This window comes from Microcaecilia unicolor, chromosome 9 (assembly GCF_901765095.1).
Source record: "Microcaecilia unicolor chromosome 9, aMicUni1.1, whole genome shotgun sequence".
In the NCBI taxonomy this organism is placed as follows: domain Eukaryota; kingdom Metazoa; phylum Chordata; class Amphibia; order Gymnophiona; family Siphonopidae; genus Microcaecilia; species Microcaecilia unicolor.
In genome coordinates, this window is record NC_044039.1 from 35,654,759 (window position 1) to 35,670,370 (window position 15,612).

At 46.5% G+C, this 15,612-nt stretch overlaps 1 protein-coding gene across 2 annotated transcripts in view; it reads right to left on the reverse strand.

Moving 5' to 3' along the window:
• HIPK2 (homeodomain interacting protein kinase 2) overlaps positions 1-15,612 on the reverse strand; it is a 283,961-nt gene that overhangs the window by 89,089 nt on the left and 179,260 nt on the right. For both annotated transcript variants that reach the window (XM_030214137.1, XM_030214136.1), the window contains exons 3-6: positions 14,673-14,796; positions 8,815-8,934; positions 5,390-5,476; positions 1,816-2,000 (exon numbers count right to left, since the gene is read on the reverse strand). In XM_030214137.1, coding sequence (XP_030069997.1) covers positions 1,816-2,000; positions 5,390-5,476; positions 8,815-8,934; positions 14,673-14,796 — 516 coding nt within the window. The remainder of the gene's footprint in view (positions 1-1,815; positions 2,001-5,389; positions 5,477-8,814; positions 8,935-14,672; positions 14,797-15,612) is intronic.

Genomic DNA, 15,612 nt, shown 5'->3' on the forward strand with positions numbered 1-15,612 from the left:
CAGAATATCACTGCTTTCTAGATATCTATCAGCTTCACTCTCGTTTGGATAGTGCTGTAATCTGTAGGGACATTCAGAGGCACTGTCTTCCTCATAATACTACATCTGAAGCTGTTTTCGAGGCAGTTTTCAAGAAAGAGTTGTGACAGCTTCTTTTGGACACACTATCCTCTCCCCTCTCCTCTACCTCCAAGCTCCCAAGGATAACCAGAAAGAACAAAGCAAAAGAAGAACAAGCCTTTGCATACACAGTATATAAATACAAACAGCATAGGTGACGAGTAAGTCCTGAATCAAACAAAGATATGGCGCAAGAAAATTTATTGTAGTAGTCAGTAACACATTCAAGGTATCAATGGCACAACACGAGCCGTGTTTCGGCCGTAAGGCCTGCCTCAGGAGTCAATACCAAATACCTCAGTTCAAAAAGGATGTGGCAAGATCATATAAAATGAACTAAAGTACACAAAGAGGGGCATAATCGAACGGCGCCAGCCATCTATTTGGCCGGCAGCAGTCCCGAACCGTATTATCGAAAAAGATGGCCGGCCATCTTTCGTTTCGTTAATACGGTTGGGGCCGGCCAAATGTCAGAGATGGCAGGGTTTGAGATGGCCTGCATCAGTTTTTGCCGATAATGGAAACCGAGGCCGGCCATCTCAAACCCGGCCAAATCCAAGGCATTTGGTCATGGAAGGGGCCAGCATTTGTAGTGCACTGGTCCACCTGACATGCCAGGACACCAACCGGGCACCCTAGGGGGCACTGCAGTGGACTTCAAAAATTGCTCCCACGTGAATACCTCCCTTACCTTGGGTGCTGAGCCCCCCCCAAATCCCTCCAAAAACCCACTCCCCACAATTGTACACCATTACCATAGCTCTTATGGGTGAAGGGGGGCACCTACATGAGGGTATAGTGGGTTTTGGAGGGCTTAACATTTACCACCACAAGTGTAACAGGTAGGGGGGAGATGGGCCTGGGTCCACCTGCCTGAAGTGCACTGCACCCACTAAATATTGCTCCAGGGACCTGCATACTGCTGTCAGGGAGCTGGGTATGACATTTGAGGCTGGCATAGAGGCTGGCAAAAAAATATTTTTTTAAACTTTTTTTGGGGTGGGAGGGGGTTGGTGACCACTGGGGGAGTAAGGGGAGGTCATCCCCGATTCTCTCCAGTGGTCATTTGGTCAGTTGGGGCACCTTTTTGAAGCTTGGTCATGAAAAAAAAGGGACCAAGTGAAGCCAGCGAAATGCTCGTCAAGGCCGGCTTTCTTTTTTCCATTATCGGGCGAAGCTGGCCATCTCAAAGCACACCCCATCCCACCCCCGTCCCGCCTTTGCTACCCTACCAAAACGCCCCCTTTAAGTTTGGCCGGCTCCGCAATGGAAAGCAGTTAGCGCCGGCCAAAATCGGCTTTCGATTATACCAATTTGGCCGGCTTTAGGAGATCGCCGGCCATCTCCCGATTTGTGTCGGGCGATCTCCTTAAGCTGGAAAGTCACTCATATAAATTGTTCTCAGACTGAGATAGAGAACTGTTGTTCAGAGCTTTCATGAGAAGAATTTATACGAGTGACCTTGTATACTTTGGTGCATTTTAAATGATCTTGCCACGTCCTTTTTGAACTGAGGTATCTGGTATCGACTCCTGAGGCAGGCCTTATGGCCGAAACACGGCTCATGTTGTGTCATTGATACCTTGAATGTGTTATTGACTACTACAATAAAGTTTTTTGCATCATATCTTTTTTTGATTCAGGACTTATTTGTCAACTTTCCTGTTTGTATTTTTATCCAGAAAGAACACATACTGTGTGCTATGTGGGAAGTCAAGCAGGTGCGTCATGGTGACAAAGGGGTGGCTCAGAGTTTCAATAGGGGTAATCCTCTTATCAGCATCTATCGTCAACATCTTCTTTAACAAGTCAATGAACTCCCGTCGGTCTGCCTTTTCCACCAACATATCACTTCCCTCTAAATCCGTCGTCATATTCACCTGCAGGCCAAAAAAAGGACACGGTTACAATGCCAATTTTGTACTTCAATGTTTCCTGTTACATCATGTAACCTATTTCAGCTTCTTCCAATGAAGGAAGCCAAGAAAATTCTCCAGGATACAACCCACTCTCCAACATGCATCATCTTAAGTTTCTAAAATGTAAATGCTCATAATATAACACAGATTCACTATGCCACTAACTCTATAACCCTTAGTCCAGAGGATAAAAGATTCAAGATTCTGTGCTGCCACCTGAGTTAATGGACTGAAGTGAAAAACACACTCTTTCTTTCATTGAGTTAATCAGATACTTCTGGAGAAATTTGCTATGCCCTGTTTGATCATAAAGTAATCAAGCAGATTTACATCTCCCATTCCTATCTAAACTTCCATAACAATGTCCAGTTTCCCTTCAAAATTCTATACGTCCAGCACAGCCTCACCTAAATGTATTACACATATACAATATGGTCAGTGAACAAACTTGCCTTCAACTTACCCCGTTAACCAAGGAAAGAATGTTTTTCCTATCCTGGAGCAGGCTGTGTGACAGGTACCTAAGTAACTGTACTAATTTATTTAGCTTTAAGTTTTTATATGTAAGTGCCTGGCTGGAATGCTAATAGACCTAACACTTACAGGTCCTCTTTAGCCAGAATGGAGAAATCAATGCTCAATTCCGATGGTATTTTAAGTAAAGTGGTGTGGTAGCTGTGTTAGTTCACTTTTAAAGGTAATAAATAGAAATAAATCAAAATAATAAGATGATAACTTTTTTATTGGACTAACTTAATACACATTTTGATTAGACTTCAAAGATATTTTAGAAAAGGATCTGCCGATTAGAGTGTTTTCCAAAATATGCGAAGGACATGTAAGTAGCAGCTACTTTTCAACTGTAAACATAAAAAATATCAGTGAAGGCAGCTTAAAAGTGTAAGTGCCAACGCACCTGTAAAAGGGTATTTATTTATTTTAGTTACATTTGTACCCCGCACTTTCCCACTCATGGCAGGCTCAATGCGGCTTACATGGAGCAATGGAGGGTTAAGTGACTTGCCCAGTCACAAGGAGCTGCCTGTGCCGGGAATCGAACTCACTTCCTCAGTTCCCCAGGACCAAAGTCCACCACCCTAACCACTAGGCCACTCCTCCACTCTATTCAGAATTTCAGAATCTACGTGTTTAACTGCAGACACTTACATGTATAGAGCTGCCATTTTTAAAATGTACGCATGTAAATGCTCCTAATTAAGGGCCCTGATTACTAAGACGCGTTAGCGTTTTTAACGCACCTACAATTATCACGCACGCTAACCGTGTAGGTGCCTATAGGGATATTGCAGGCGTGTACACGGTTAATGCGCATACATGGTAAACGAGTGCTGAAGATGCTAACGCACCTGTAATGCAGCTTAATAAACAGCGCCCTAAGTACAGAGTTGTAGTCTTTCAAAAACATTTTTTGGGGGGGGGAGGGAACAAAGGGGGATCAAGGAGATGACCTCCCTTAGTCCCGCCTATAAAAGGCTGCCCAAACAGAGCACTTAAAATTTTTTTTTTTTTTTAAAGATATATGCCCAGGAGCAGCTGTAAATTCCAATTTAGGCATATGTCACTTCCAGAAATGGGGAATACAGATTTTGAATCTACCTAAACCCCTCCCAAACTACATCCCCTCCTCATCTGACCACAGCGCAGGTTCGCATGTGTAAATACGAGCTTTTTAAAATCGGGTTTTACATGATGCCCACATTAACATGTGTAAATCGCGAACAGGGCTTCAAAAATAACCATTATAAGCAAGAACTTTTAATGACTACAAGATCTAATTAGATGTTGTTGATGTGAACACACCCATTAGCAGCCCACCCTGAACATTAACAAAACACGAAAGGCCCTGTTTACTAAGGTGCGCTAGCGTTTTTAGCACGTGCACAAAATTAGCGTGCGCTGTGTAGGTAGGGATATTGTGGGCACCTACACAGTTAGCACGCACTAAAAGCACTAATGCGCCTCTAGCGCGGCTTAATTAACGGGGCCCGAAGTAAGAAAAGAAACCCAAACCAAACTGAAAGCCAAATACAGTCAGCCACAAACAAAAAAAACTGTGTTTCTACTGTGGGTGAATGGCCACATTAAATGCTGCAAATTAACCAGATCTGGGTGTAATCCCTGCTCAGTATATGCATTTTATTTAAAAGTTTCTGGACTGCACTATCCCAAGTAGTAGATGGTTTGCAACTCAACATATGTAATAAAATCAAAATAAAACAACACATGCATAAAACCAATTAGACAAAAAAATGCATCACTTTTGGCTTCAGGAGCTCTTGCTAGCTTTTTATGCTCTGGCCAACTGAATAAAAGCAGAAAATGGTGCCCAAAGTTAGGAGCTGAGATGAACTGTGCTAAGATAGTATTCTGCAAAGGACGCTCTGCGTAGAACGACCTTTACAGAATACTAGTGCAATGTACACCTCATGCCTAACTTTGAGCAAAAGCATTTATGCCTGTCAAAATGGTAGGTAGGTACATAAATTACATCATTCTATAACATCACGCCTAATTTCTGGGAGCATCCCTGATCTGCTTATGCTTCTCCCATGGCCTGGCCACATCCCCTTTGGAGTTGCATTCCATATAATTTAGGCGTGCGTGTTCTAGAATAGTGCATAGGGCTGATCCACTCGTAACTTCAAATGACTGCCAGTAACAATTATTGATTGTTAGCTTCTGATTAGCTTATTAGTCTAACCCAACTTTGGGCAACCTATCCAGAATCAGGCGGATAGGGCCAAGGCAGTCAGACATGATATTCAGTGGCAGTATTCAGGTGTTCCGCATGGATAACTAGCTAAGCTTTAAATATCGACCCCAAAGTCTTTAAGCAAGATGGTACTATGCAGAACAGTGATATAGTCAATGATATGCCCTGACGGGAGACAGAACAAAATGACCCAGTCTGTGCAACTGAGATTCATCCACTTTGGGTAGATGTGCACGTATGTTCACATATACAATCTAACCCCTCCCCCATGCATGTCCCCTCCCCCATGCATTTTACCTGACTTCTAAACACTCCTCTCATCACCACCCTTCATATCTATCCCAAACAGACCCAAAATCGGTGACAGTGATGGCTTCTTTCACTGCCTCTTCAAGCCTTGCCATCTTCAGCTTGCTATTAACTTTTCCAAACCAATGAGCTCCATCTCCAGCTCATATTCAGACATGCATGAATTGTTGCTTTTCTTGAAATGTCTTAAGTAGGGATAGTTACTAACCTAGGCAGAGACTGCTATTTTCTAAGCATGATGGCAACATAGGTGCACTAGGTGGGGGAGGCTCTCTCATGCCCCGCCATGAGAAGAGTATGTGCTTACCTGTGCCATGTCATCCAAACAGTTGAATATGTACTTCCTTGCTTCCTTCGACTTAATCCCCGTCTCTGTCTCATGATCGTCTGGCGTCTGATTAAGGCAGGAAGAATCAAATTAGTTTGTCAGTGCTAAACATCAACGTTATTGCTTCACAATGAATGGCTAGTCAAGATGTTTCCACCCTTCACAACTCATTTCCAGAATCAATAAGGCAAAGCTCTTCCCTCTCTTATACCTTCTACTAATGGAATAAATCTAATTGAAAACTCCCACAATATCCGAGGTAGTACTATAACGTTGCCCAGATGACCCCATATTCACTAGGCTAAGGCAGTGGTTCCCAATCTTTCTCGGGTCACGGCGCCCCTAGGATACATATTTCCTCTCAAGTCTCCCCCCTGCCCCCACCGAGGCCCAGGCTGCCGCCCCCAACAGCACTGAGTCCTACCTTTGATGGCGGGGATGCCCAAGCCCGCCAGCTAAAGAGGTCCAATGCACGAGGCCCAAGCTCTATTCTGCTTTTGCAGTGAACAAATTGTAATGCCTACGTTTCCCACATATGCCCTCCTCTTCACTCTTTCCATCCAGCATCTGCCCTCCTCTCTCCCATCCAGCCTCTTCCCTCCCTCTTTCCCCACTTTTATCCAGCCTCTGCCTCTCTCTTGCTCCCCCTTCCATCCAGCCTAAGCCCCCCATTAACCCCATTCAGCATTATCCCTTTCTCTCTCTGTCTCTCTCTTCTCCCTTATCCAGCCTTTCCCATTCTCTCTGTTTCTTCTCCCTTATCTAGCCTTTTCTCTTCTCTGTCTTTCTTCTCCCCCATCCAGCATTACCCCCCTCTTTCTCTCCTCCCTCATCCTTCATTACCCCCATCTCTTTCTCTCTGGTTATGCTTCTCTGCCCCTTTACCCAAGCCAGCAACACTAGTGGCTTTCTCTCTGCCTCCTCCCCTTTCCCGCTCACCCTCTGCAGATTTCCGTGATCGGCAGCAGGTCAGAGCCATCAGCTAACCAGTTTCTGGTGCGCGTCATCACTAGCTCTGCCGGTCACACCCTTCCAACATAGAAAATTTGCATCAGTGGAGGTGTGACTGTAAGAGCTAGCGGAGGTTCGTGCAGGAAACTGGTCCTGTGGTCTTCACATTGCTTAGTGCTGCAGCCTGCTGCCGACCTTGGAGAACAACGGGTCTTTCCAAGGACGTTAAATTGAGGAGAGGGGATGGTCATAGTTGTGGCTCGGCAGGAAAATATGCCTCGGTGCACAGTTTGGGAACCGCTGGGCTAAGGACTTTTTTTTATTTTCCCATGGAACCTGCAAGCGCATGGATATGCAAGGTCATTTTCATAGAGAAACTTCTTCTAGGTTTTTCAAAATGTGCAGCAGGCAAGTGACACAGGAAATGTGCTACTCTTGTACTTTGCACCTACTCTGAAGCAGGTACAAATTATCCATGTGAAGAAACTATGTGTGGAGATCTGAAAATGAACCGGTCAATACTGTCTGCAATAGTATTGACCGGTTCATTTTCAGATCTCCACACATTTTTTCATGCTGACTACCACAGGCAGAATTAGCCATGTCCGGGCACTGGCACTGAATATCAAAGAAGAGAGACCAAAATGATAAAGGGGATGGAACTCCTCTCATATGAGGAAAGGCTAAAGAGGTTTGGGCTCTTCAGCTTGGAAAAGAGATGGACGAGGGGAGATACGATTGAGGTCTACAAAATCCTGAGCGGTGTAGAACAAGTAGAAGTAAATTCATTTTTTACTCATTCCAAACGTACAAAGACTAGGGGACACTTGAGAAAGTTATATGGAAATACTTCTAAAGCAAATAGGAGGAAATATTTTTTCACTCAACGAACAGTTAAACTCTGTAACTCTTTGCGGGATGATGTGGTTAGTGTATCTGGGTTTAAAAAAAGGTTTGGACAAATTCCTGGAGGAAAGGTCCATAGTCTGCTATTGAGACAGACATGGGAAACAACTGATTGGGGATTTGTAGTATGGAGTGTTGCCATGATTTGGGTTTCTGCCAGATACTTGTGACCTGGCTTGGCCACTGTTTGGAAAACAGGATACTGGGCTAGATGGACCATTGGTCTGACCCAGTATAGCTACTCTCATGTTGTTATGGGGCTAATGATTGTGCTGGCCACCTGAGCATGTTCCATCATGCTCTCCAATCCTTCCCCCCCCCCCCCCGAAGATAAATTGAGTCCTGGTCCGAGACCCCACTCCTACCCCTGTAGGCCCCACTCTGGCCTACCTCAAATCTCCCTGGTAGTCTAGGGTAGTGGTTTTCAATCCAGTCCTCAGGAACTGGTTGGTGAGTCGAGTTTTCAGGATACCCACAATGAATATGCAAGAGAGATATCTGCATGCAGTGGAGGAAATGCATGCTAATACGTTTTGTGCATATTCACTGTGGATACCCTGAAAACCTGATTGGCCAGGCTGTTCCTCAGGACTCTAGTTTGGCCAGCAGGTAGTGCATGCTTATTTTTTGAAGCTGCTGCAAAACCATGGCTGTTTTCTTTGTTTAAGCTTTTTGGAAAGGCAGTCTGCAGTATACATTCAAAGTTGTTATTCTGGGATCTGATTGGCCCAGGAGCTCAATTTCATTTGGATTTTACTGGCTTTTCCCCCAATCTTAGCCAGGATGAAAAGACAGTAGGATCTCTTTGCTAAGGCTCTGTGAACAGTTATATGTCCTGATCTTCCCAGGTATTAAACAAATGTTTAGACAATTTTAAATTGATCCATAATTTCAGTTACCTGTTATTGTTTGCTGATTGCACTTTTTCTGTTCATTTTTCAATATGTTGAAGACAATAAACAATTTTCAGTTTATTGATCTGCTGGTCTGGACTGATAAAGAATCCTGGCGGTTTGTGCGTTGGGTCTGTGAGTGCTTTCTGGGGACTGTTGGACCACTGGGAGTGTGGCCCCAGTAACCTAGACATCACTCGGGATAATTTGAGAGTGGGAGACTCACTCAGAGGCAGTTGTGACCCAGTAGGTGGGAGGAGGATGCTAGTGTAGAGCACAAGCAGCAGGTGCAGATGGACCTGAGCTGTGCTGGGGTAGACCCTCTAACTGGAAGTGGGGTAACCCCGGGCAGGTGGCTAGGCATTTCGTGACATACTGTATTTCTACAGATTTGTACAATTTATGTCTTTTTCTTTCCTTTTTTTTTTTTGTATTCTTTTAAATTGTAATCAGCTTTGGCCCCTTTTATAGGAGTTGGTAGAATATAATACACAGAGGAATTAATGCATCTATTTCTAGATTATAATATAGCTTCACCTAACAGAGAATAAGTTCCCATTTATACAATCCTAACCCTGTCAATCCAGATACTAATTGAAGACTATCTTTTTTCGTATTACTCTCTAAGACAGAGAGCTGGGAGCAATGTTGTACCTTTAACCTCCACAGTGGATACGGTGAGTCTGTGTCCCTGTTGAAAAACCTTGTGGTCTTTGTCCCTGCACTCAGTAGATATTCAGCAGGCAAGCCCTGTGTCTGTGAAATGTAACGGATCTGTAAGAGAAAATGGGAGCGTGGTTGGTTTCTATAGCCACAGAGTCACCGGAGAATCTCCTTTGAAAAGAAGCAGCAAATGTTCCCGAGATAAAATATCGGGGATGACATACATCTGTTCATAAGAAGGCAATTCTGTTAACTTTTGTAAACTGAGAAAGAAACTGAATCATCTAGATCTCTAAACTGTGATTCCCAACAAGATATCAAGCCACAAAATGGACATGGATATCACAGGGTCACTATGAGGGTCGAGATGAACTGGTGTATTTTAATCCACTGCCCCCAAAAAAGAAATCATTGTATAAAAGTACCAAGATACCTAAAAGTGTGCTACTGTTCCCATAAAACATATAGGAGGGGCCTATTTTCTAAGGAGTCCTTTTACTAATCGCATTAAAGACTAATGAATGCTTTATGTGGGGGAAAAAGGCTTACCACGGAACACACTAAAGCATTTCGCGGTAACTTGCCTGTCAGTGCATGCTAATCACATGCTATTTTTTCAAACCTTTTTTCAGGAGGGGATACTTCATGGGCAGGTAATGGGCATGGCAGCACTATCCAGCTAGCGTGTTCACATTAATGCGCACTAACCCCCAAATTCTATATATGGTACCTTAAATTGTGCACACCAATTTGGCCGTATGGCCAAATTGTGCGCACAGCTTAACTGATTAACAAGACAATCAGCGCTGATAATTGGTACTTAGCAAGCAACCCTGTTTCCCCGAAAGTAAGACATCCCCTGAAAATAAGACCTAGTAGAGGTTTTCCTGAATTGGTAGATATAAGGCCTCCCCCGAAAGTAAGACCTAGCAAATTTTTGTTTGAAAGCAGGGCCGCCGAGAGCCGGACAAGGCCGCCCCCGGGCCACCCCCCCCCCCCTCCACCCACCCTCCGTCGCTCCCGGAACTAACCTTAAACGCCTCCTTTCACCTTCGCAGCAAGCAGCAGCAGGGCAGACCTCTCCTTCCTTCTGTGCCCCGCCCTCACGGACGTTACGTCAAGCGAGGGCGGGACATGGAAGGAAGGAGTGGCATGCCCTGCTGCTGCTTGCTGCGAAGGTGAAAGGAGGCATTTAAGGTTAGTTCCAGGAGGGCGGGCGGGCCAACCCCGATGTTTCCCCGAAAAATAAGACAGCCTCTGAAAATAAGACCTAGCGCATTTTTGGGGGCAAAAATTAATATAAGACAGTGTCTTATTTTCGAGGAAACACGGTAGTGGAATAGCAACATTTTCATTCCATGTAGAATCTCAAATAGTAGCAACAGAATTTCAATAGTAGCAACATTCCATGTAGAATCTCAAATAGGGAAAGGGAAATGATATAGCACCTTTCTGAGGTTTTTGCAACTACATTCAAAGCAGTTTACATATATTCAGGTACTTATTTTGTACCAGGGGCAATGGAGGGTTAAGTGACTTGCCCAGAGTCACAAGGAGCTGCAGTGGGAATTGAACTCAGTTTCCCAGGACCAAAGTCCACTGCACTAACCACTAGGCTACTCCTCCACTCCATTATAGAATACACCCGATTTTAACCTAACTTAGTCACAGGTATTTAGGCCTGGTTTTAGGTGGCCTAAATGGGTGCGCCTAAATTTTAGTTGCAAGAACGGTGCATAGGCATATTCTATAAACTACGCCTAACTTTAGGCGTAGTTTATAGAATCATGCTAACCGCATGTTTTTTCTGCGCCGATTTTGAAGGTGCCACTTATAGAATTTGGCCCTAACTGGCTAATTCAGAATTAACGTCGGAGCAATTAGCGTAAGTGCTTCTGTGTTAATACATTTGCAAAAGATTGTTTAAAAACTCTATTTTAGGGGTACGCTAGAAATGGGCTGAGTGTGTGGGAAAGTGCCATGTTAAAACAAAGAAAGCCCATTTTTTTTAGCACATCTTCGTAAATAGGCCCCTGAGAGCGCTAGGTGTTTTGACACAGGTTTTAACGCACATTAAACACCTCACAAAGGAATTCATGCTAGGGGCATGTAATAGAAAAAGAACAGAGAGCACTTAGGGATCCTTTTATGACGCTGAGGCAAAAGGGGCCTGCGTTTTTTTTTGCGTGTGCCGAGGCCCCCTTTTGCCACAGCGGGTAAAAAGCAGGTCCTTGTATTTTTTCAAGAAATGGCTGTGTGACAAGTGAAGCATTTGCCACCCAGCCATTTCAAGAGGGAGCACTTACCGCCACTTACCCATTGAGGTGGCGGTAAGGGCTCCCGCGTTAACCCGGCAGTAACCAGGCAGTGATTACCACCGGGTACATACCGGCGCTACAAAAATTGAAAATATTTTTGCAGCATCGGAAATGGCACGCGCTGGGAGAGGGAACTACTGCTGGGAGGCTGCGGTAGCCCGGCAGGACTTCCCTTTTAGCGAGCGGTAAGCCCGCATTGGGCTTACTATCGCTTCGTAAAAGGGTCCCTTAGTTACACCTCCAGAGGTGTAGATAACTGCATTCTCTGTTAGTGGCCATTTATGCTCATATTAACTGGATGGCTGTTTTCCTCCAAAGTGCAGGGAACACTTCCGACAGTTAACGCAAAGGATCTGCACTTAAGCCACCTTCATTTTGTGAACACAAGATGCAAAACCTTAGCATACGTTAGTAAATAGGCCCCATATATAGAGTTACCATATGTCCGGATTTACCTGGACATGTACTCTTTTTGAGGACACGTCCAGGCAAACAGGCGGGTTTTGCCAATCTGCCCGTTTGTCCGGATTTCTGGATAAACGGGCAGATTGCTAGCCTTACCTCCCCTTACTTACTACTGCCCTGGTGGTCTAATGACCTCTTCTGCCTTCGGGACAGGAAAGAGCCCCCTCTTTGCTGCCCGGAGCGCTGCCCTGCATGCATCCTTCCTGTTCCTGATCTCAGCACCGGGTCAAAATGGCCGCCAAGAGTTGAAGTGACCTCGCGAGACTTCAACTCTCTGCGGCCATTTTGAATCGGCGCCGAGATCAGCAGCAGGAAGGATGCATGCACGGCAGCGCTACGGGCAGGAAAGAGGGGGCTCTTTCCTGCCTCGAAGAGGTCACTAGACCACCAGGGCAGTAGTAAGGTAAAGGGAGGGGGGTGACGGGGAGGGGGAGTGACGGGGTGTGTGTGACAGGGGGCAGGGGAAATGTGACAGGGAGCGGAGTGAGGGTGTGAAAGGGGGCATGGCGGGGTGTGGAAGGGGGCATGGCGGGGTGTGGAAGGGGCATGGCGGGGTGTGGAAGGGGCATGGCGGGGTGTGGAAGGGGCATGGCGGGGTGTGGAAGGGGCATGGCGGGGTGTGGAAGGGGGCATGGCGGGGGGTGAAAGGGGGCATGGCGGGGTGTGGAAGGGGCATGGCGGGGTGTGGAAGGGGCATGGCGGGGTGTGGAAGGGGCATGGCGGGGTGTGGAAGGGGCATGGCGGGGTGTGGAAGGGGGCATGGCGGGGTGTGGAAGGGGCATGGCGGGGTGTGGAAGGGGCATGGCGGGGTGTGGAAGGGGCATGGCGGGGGGTGGAAGGGGGCATGGCGGGGTGTGAAAGGGGGCATGGCGGGGTGTGGAAGGGGCATGGCGGGGTGTGGAAGGGGCATGGCGGGGTGTGGAAGGGGCATGGCGGGGTGTGGAAGGGGGCATGGCGGGGTGTGAAAGGGGGCATGGCGGGGTGTGGAAGGGGCATGGCGGGGTGTGTGGTGGGGCGGGGCATGTGTCCTCCTTTTTGGGGGACAAAATATGGTAACCCTACCCATATATATTCATATGGCAAGCAATTTTCAAACTGCCTACTTTGGTGCAAAGTCCAGAGTACTTTTTACCTGTGGATTTTCTGCCAAATTTTAAAAGACAAACCACACAGATATATTTTCCCTTTGAAACTTCTTGTTTCTTAAGCAGAAATGTTAAGGAAAAGAACATCTTTGAAAACACAACTTACATATGTTGTTTTCTGATCTGCCCTTCATATGCTCTCTGTGCCCCACCCTCCCTGGCAGGGACATAGCCAGAAGTCCATTTTTGGGGGGTCTCAAAAATAAACTAGAGGGTCCCAATATTCTTTAGCCCCCTCCTCCGGCTGCTCACCGCACAATATTACCTTTGCTGGCAGGGATACCAAGCCCTGCCAGACGAAGACATCTCCCGCCTGATTCGCGTCTGCAGTGGCACTTAATTCACTCAGGCGCGCTTCGGCTGCTAATGCCGGTTTCTCCCACGCATGCTCCATGCGAGTCGGCATTAGCGACTGAAGCACGCCTGAGTGGATTAAGTGCTACTTAGAGAATGACACGAGGATAAAATTTGTCTCCATCCATGTCCCGTCCCCGCGGGCCCTGTCTCTGTCCCCACAGGTTGTCCCTGTCCCCGCCCCATCCCCATGGGCTCTGGTCTCATCTGCAGAAGATTCAAACACTTACGAGTTTATATTTACATTTTTTATTAAAGTATAAAAAGGAACAATATGCTGTGCAACTGTTGTGTATAAATTACAAACAGAAAACAATAATAACAATGAGCAGCTATAATAAACCCTCCCACCACCACCAGCCTCTGTCCTTCCAACCCCAACAACAACTGACTTCTACTACCCCCAGGAATCCTAATCCACCCTGTTAAAATGTCCAGGGGTACAAAATACAACCTGTTCTGTATGCACTAGAGGGGAGTAATAAGCCCTATGAAGCACTGTTATGATTTTTTAAATCTGTGGATGAATACGAAGTCATCAACAATCAGTGGCGTAGGAAGGGGGGGGGGGGGTGCCGGCCCCGCTGGTTCCCTGCTCTCTCTGCCCCGGAACAGGTTACTTCCTGTTCCAGGGCAGAGAGAGCAGGGAACCAGCGGGGCCGACGCAGCTCTGAGTGACGTGCACTCGGGGCAGATCGGCCCTCCCGCAGGTAAGAATGCGGTCCCGGGGGGGGGGGGGGGGGGGGGGGGGGGTCGAGCCGAACTACACCCGGGGGGGGGGGGGTGCGCAGCAGCAACCCGCCCCGGGTGCCATTAGCCCTTGCTACGGCACTGTCAACAATCTCAGGATTCGGTATAGCACAGTCCCTCCTGCAACAGAAGATGTCTTTTTAGAAGATGTGCTGGTAGCAGGATGTACAGGATCCCCCAAGCAAATTTTCCTAGCTGTGGCCAGCATGTTTGCTTGTTTTTCCAAAAAATAAAAATATTGTCATCTGCATCAATCAAACATAAATAACAGTCCAGTTCACTAACAGGCTTCAAAGTAGAAAGTGACATGGGGACAAAGTTTGTCCCCGTCTTCACGAGCTCTGTCCCCACCCCCATTCCTATGGGATCTGTCCCTGTCCCCACCCCCCCCCGGGGGGGTGGGGGGGATCTGTCCCTGTCTCCATCCCCACGGTTAATGTGGGTCCCCGTCCCCGTGTTATTCTCTAGTGCTACTGCAGGCTCAACTCTGGTAAGCGATGTCTTCGTCAGGAGGGGCGTGGCATCCCCTCCAGCCATGAAGGCAGAGGGGTCCTGAGCCAAAAGTAAGGGGGCCCAGGCCCCCAAGGCCTCCCCGAGGCTACACCACTGCTCCCTGGGAATGCCTCCCCCAAAGAGGTCTAACACTTCATGGGTTGTGCGACCCCCACATGTACTTTTAGAAGGAAGGAGAGTGGATATTGTTAATGGCTTCATGAATGGCTTGAAAACTGCCCTTGACAATTACCAGCACATATAAAAAATTTGGGAGTGTCGAGTCCCTTAACACAGCACCAGCGCACCTTTGTCTGTATCTCACCTGATCATACTCGGAGGCTCCAGGATACAGAGGCCAACCCAAGAACAGCTCGGCAATGACGCAGCCCAGTGACCACATGTCAATCGCTTCGCAGAACGGCAAACCCAGGATGATCTCGGGAGCTCTGCAAAAGCAAACGGCCGTCACTGAGGATTACAAGCAAAACTTAAGACAGTGAATTACCCAGCTACTGGGCAGGAGTTTTCTCACACATCCCTGAACCGATTGACTTATTTCACACTGACTGATTTTAGTATTCTCCACTGCACCAGTATGAATGGTAATATTATTTTGGGATACCGAGAGAAACAGTGTACAGCAGTCACACAGGTTAGCTGTCAACGTTACATGCTATGCTGCACAGTAATTTCAGAAATACTGGGTTCTGTTTTAAGCAAAGCACATATTTGAGCAAGCGACAGATCTGTGAAAGTATCTCATCAATTTGTACAAATAACTTTTTCTAACTTTAAATTTTTATTAACAAACTCAAAGTTGTGCAACAAATATAAACTTTACAAAATCTTTTATACCCCCATCCCCCACTACCAAAATCCCCCCTCCCCTCCCCCCCCCCACATATTATTAAAACATTTGAGTAAAATCTCTAAGCTGAGTCTACAACTCAGAAGTTATGCTGTATCTGCCCACTCTTTTGTCCGTGAGTTTTTCCATTTCCCCAATAAGGGATAATTTCAAAATCCAGTCTTGCTCAGATGGCGCTTAACTTTTTTTTTTTAAACTTACACCAGGTGCATTCTACAAACCGCGCTAAATTTAGGCACGGGGTTTATAGAACATGCCTAGCGGGTTTATAGAATACGCTTTGCGGCCATGCCTGTGTCAAACTCTAGGCGCATACATTTATGCCAAGTAAAACTTGGTGTAAATACTGACGCCTAAGTTAGGCGCAGAGTAGGTGTATTCGCTTAGCAAGTTG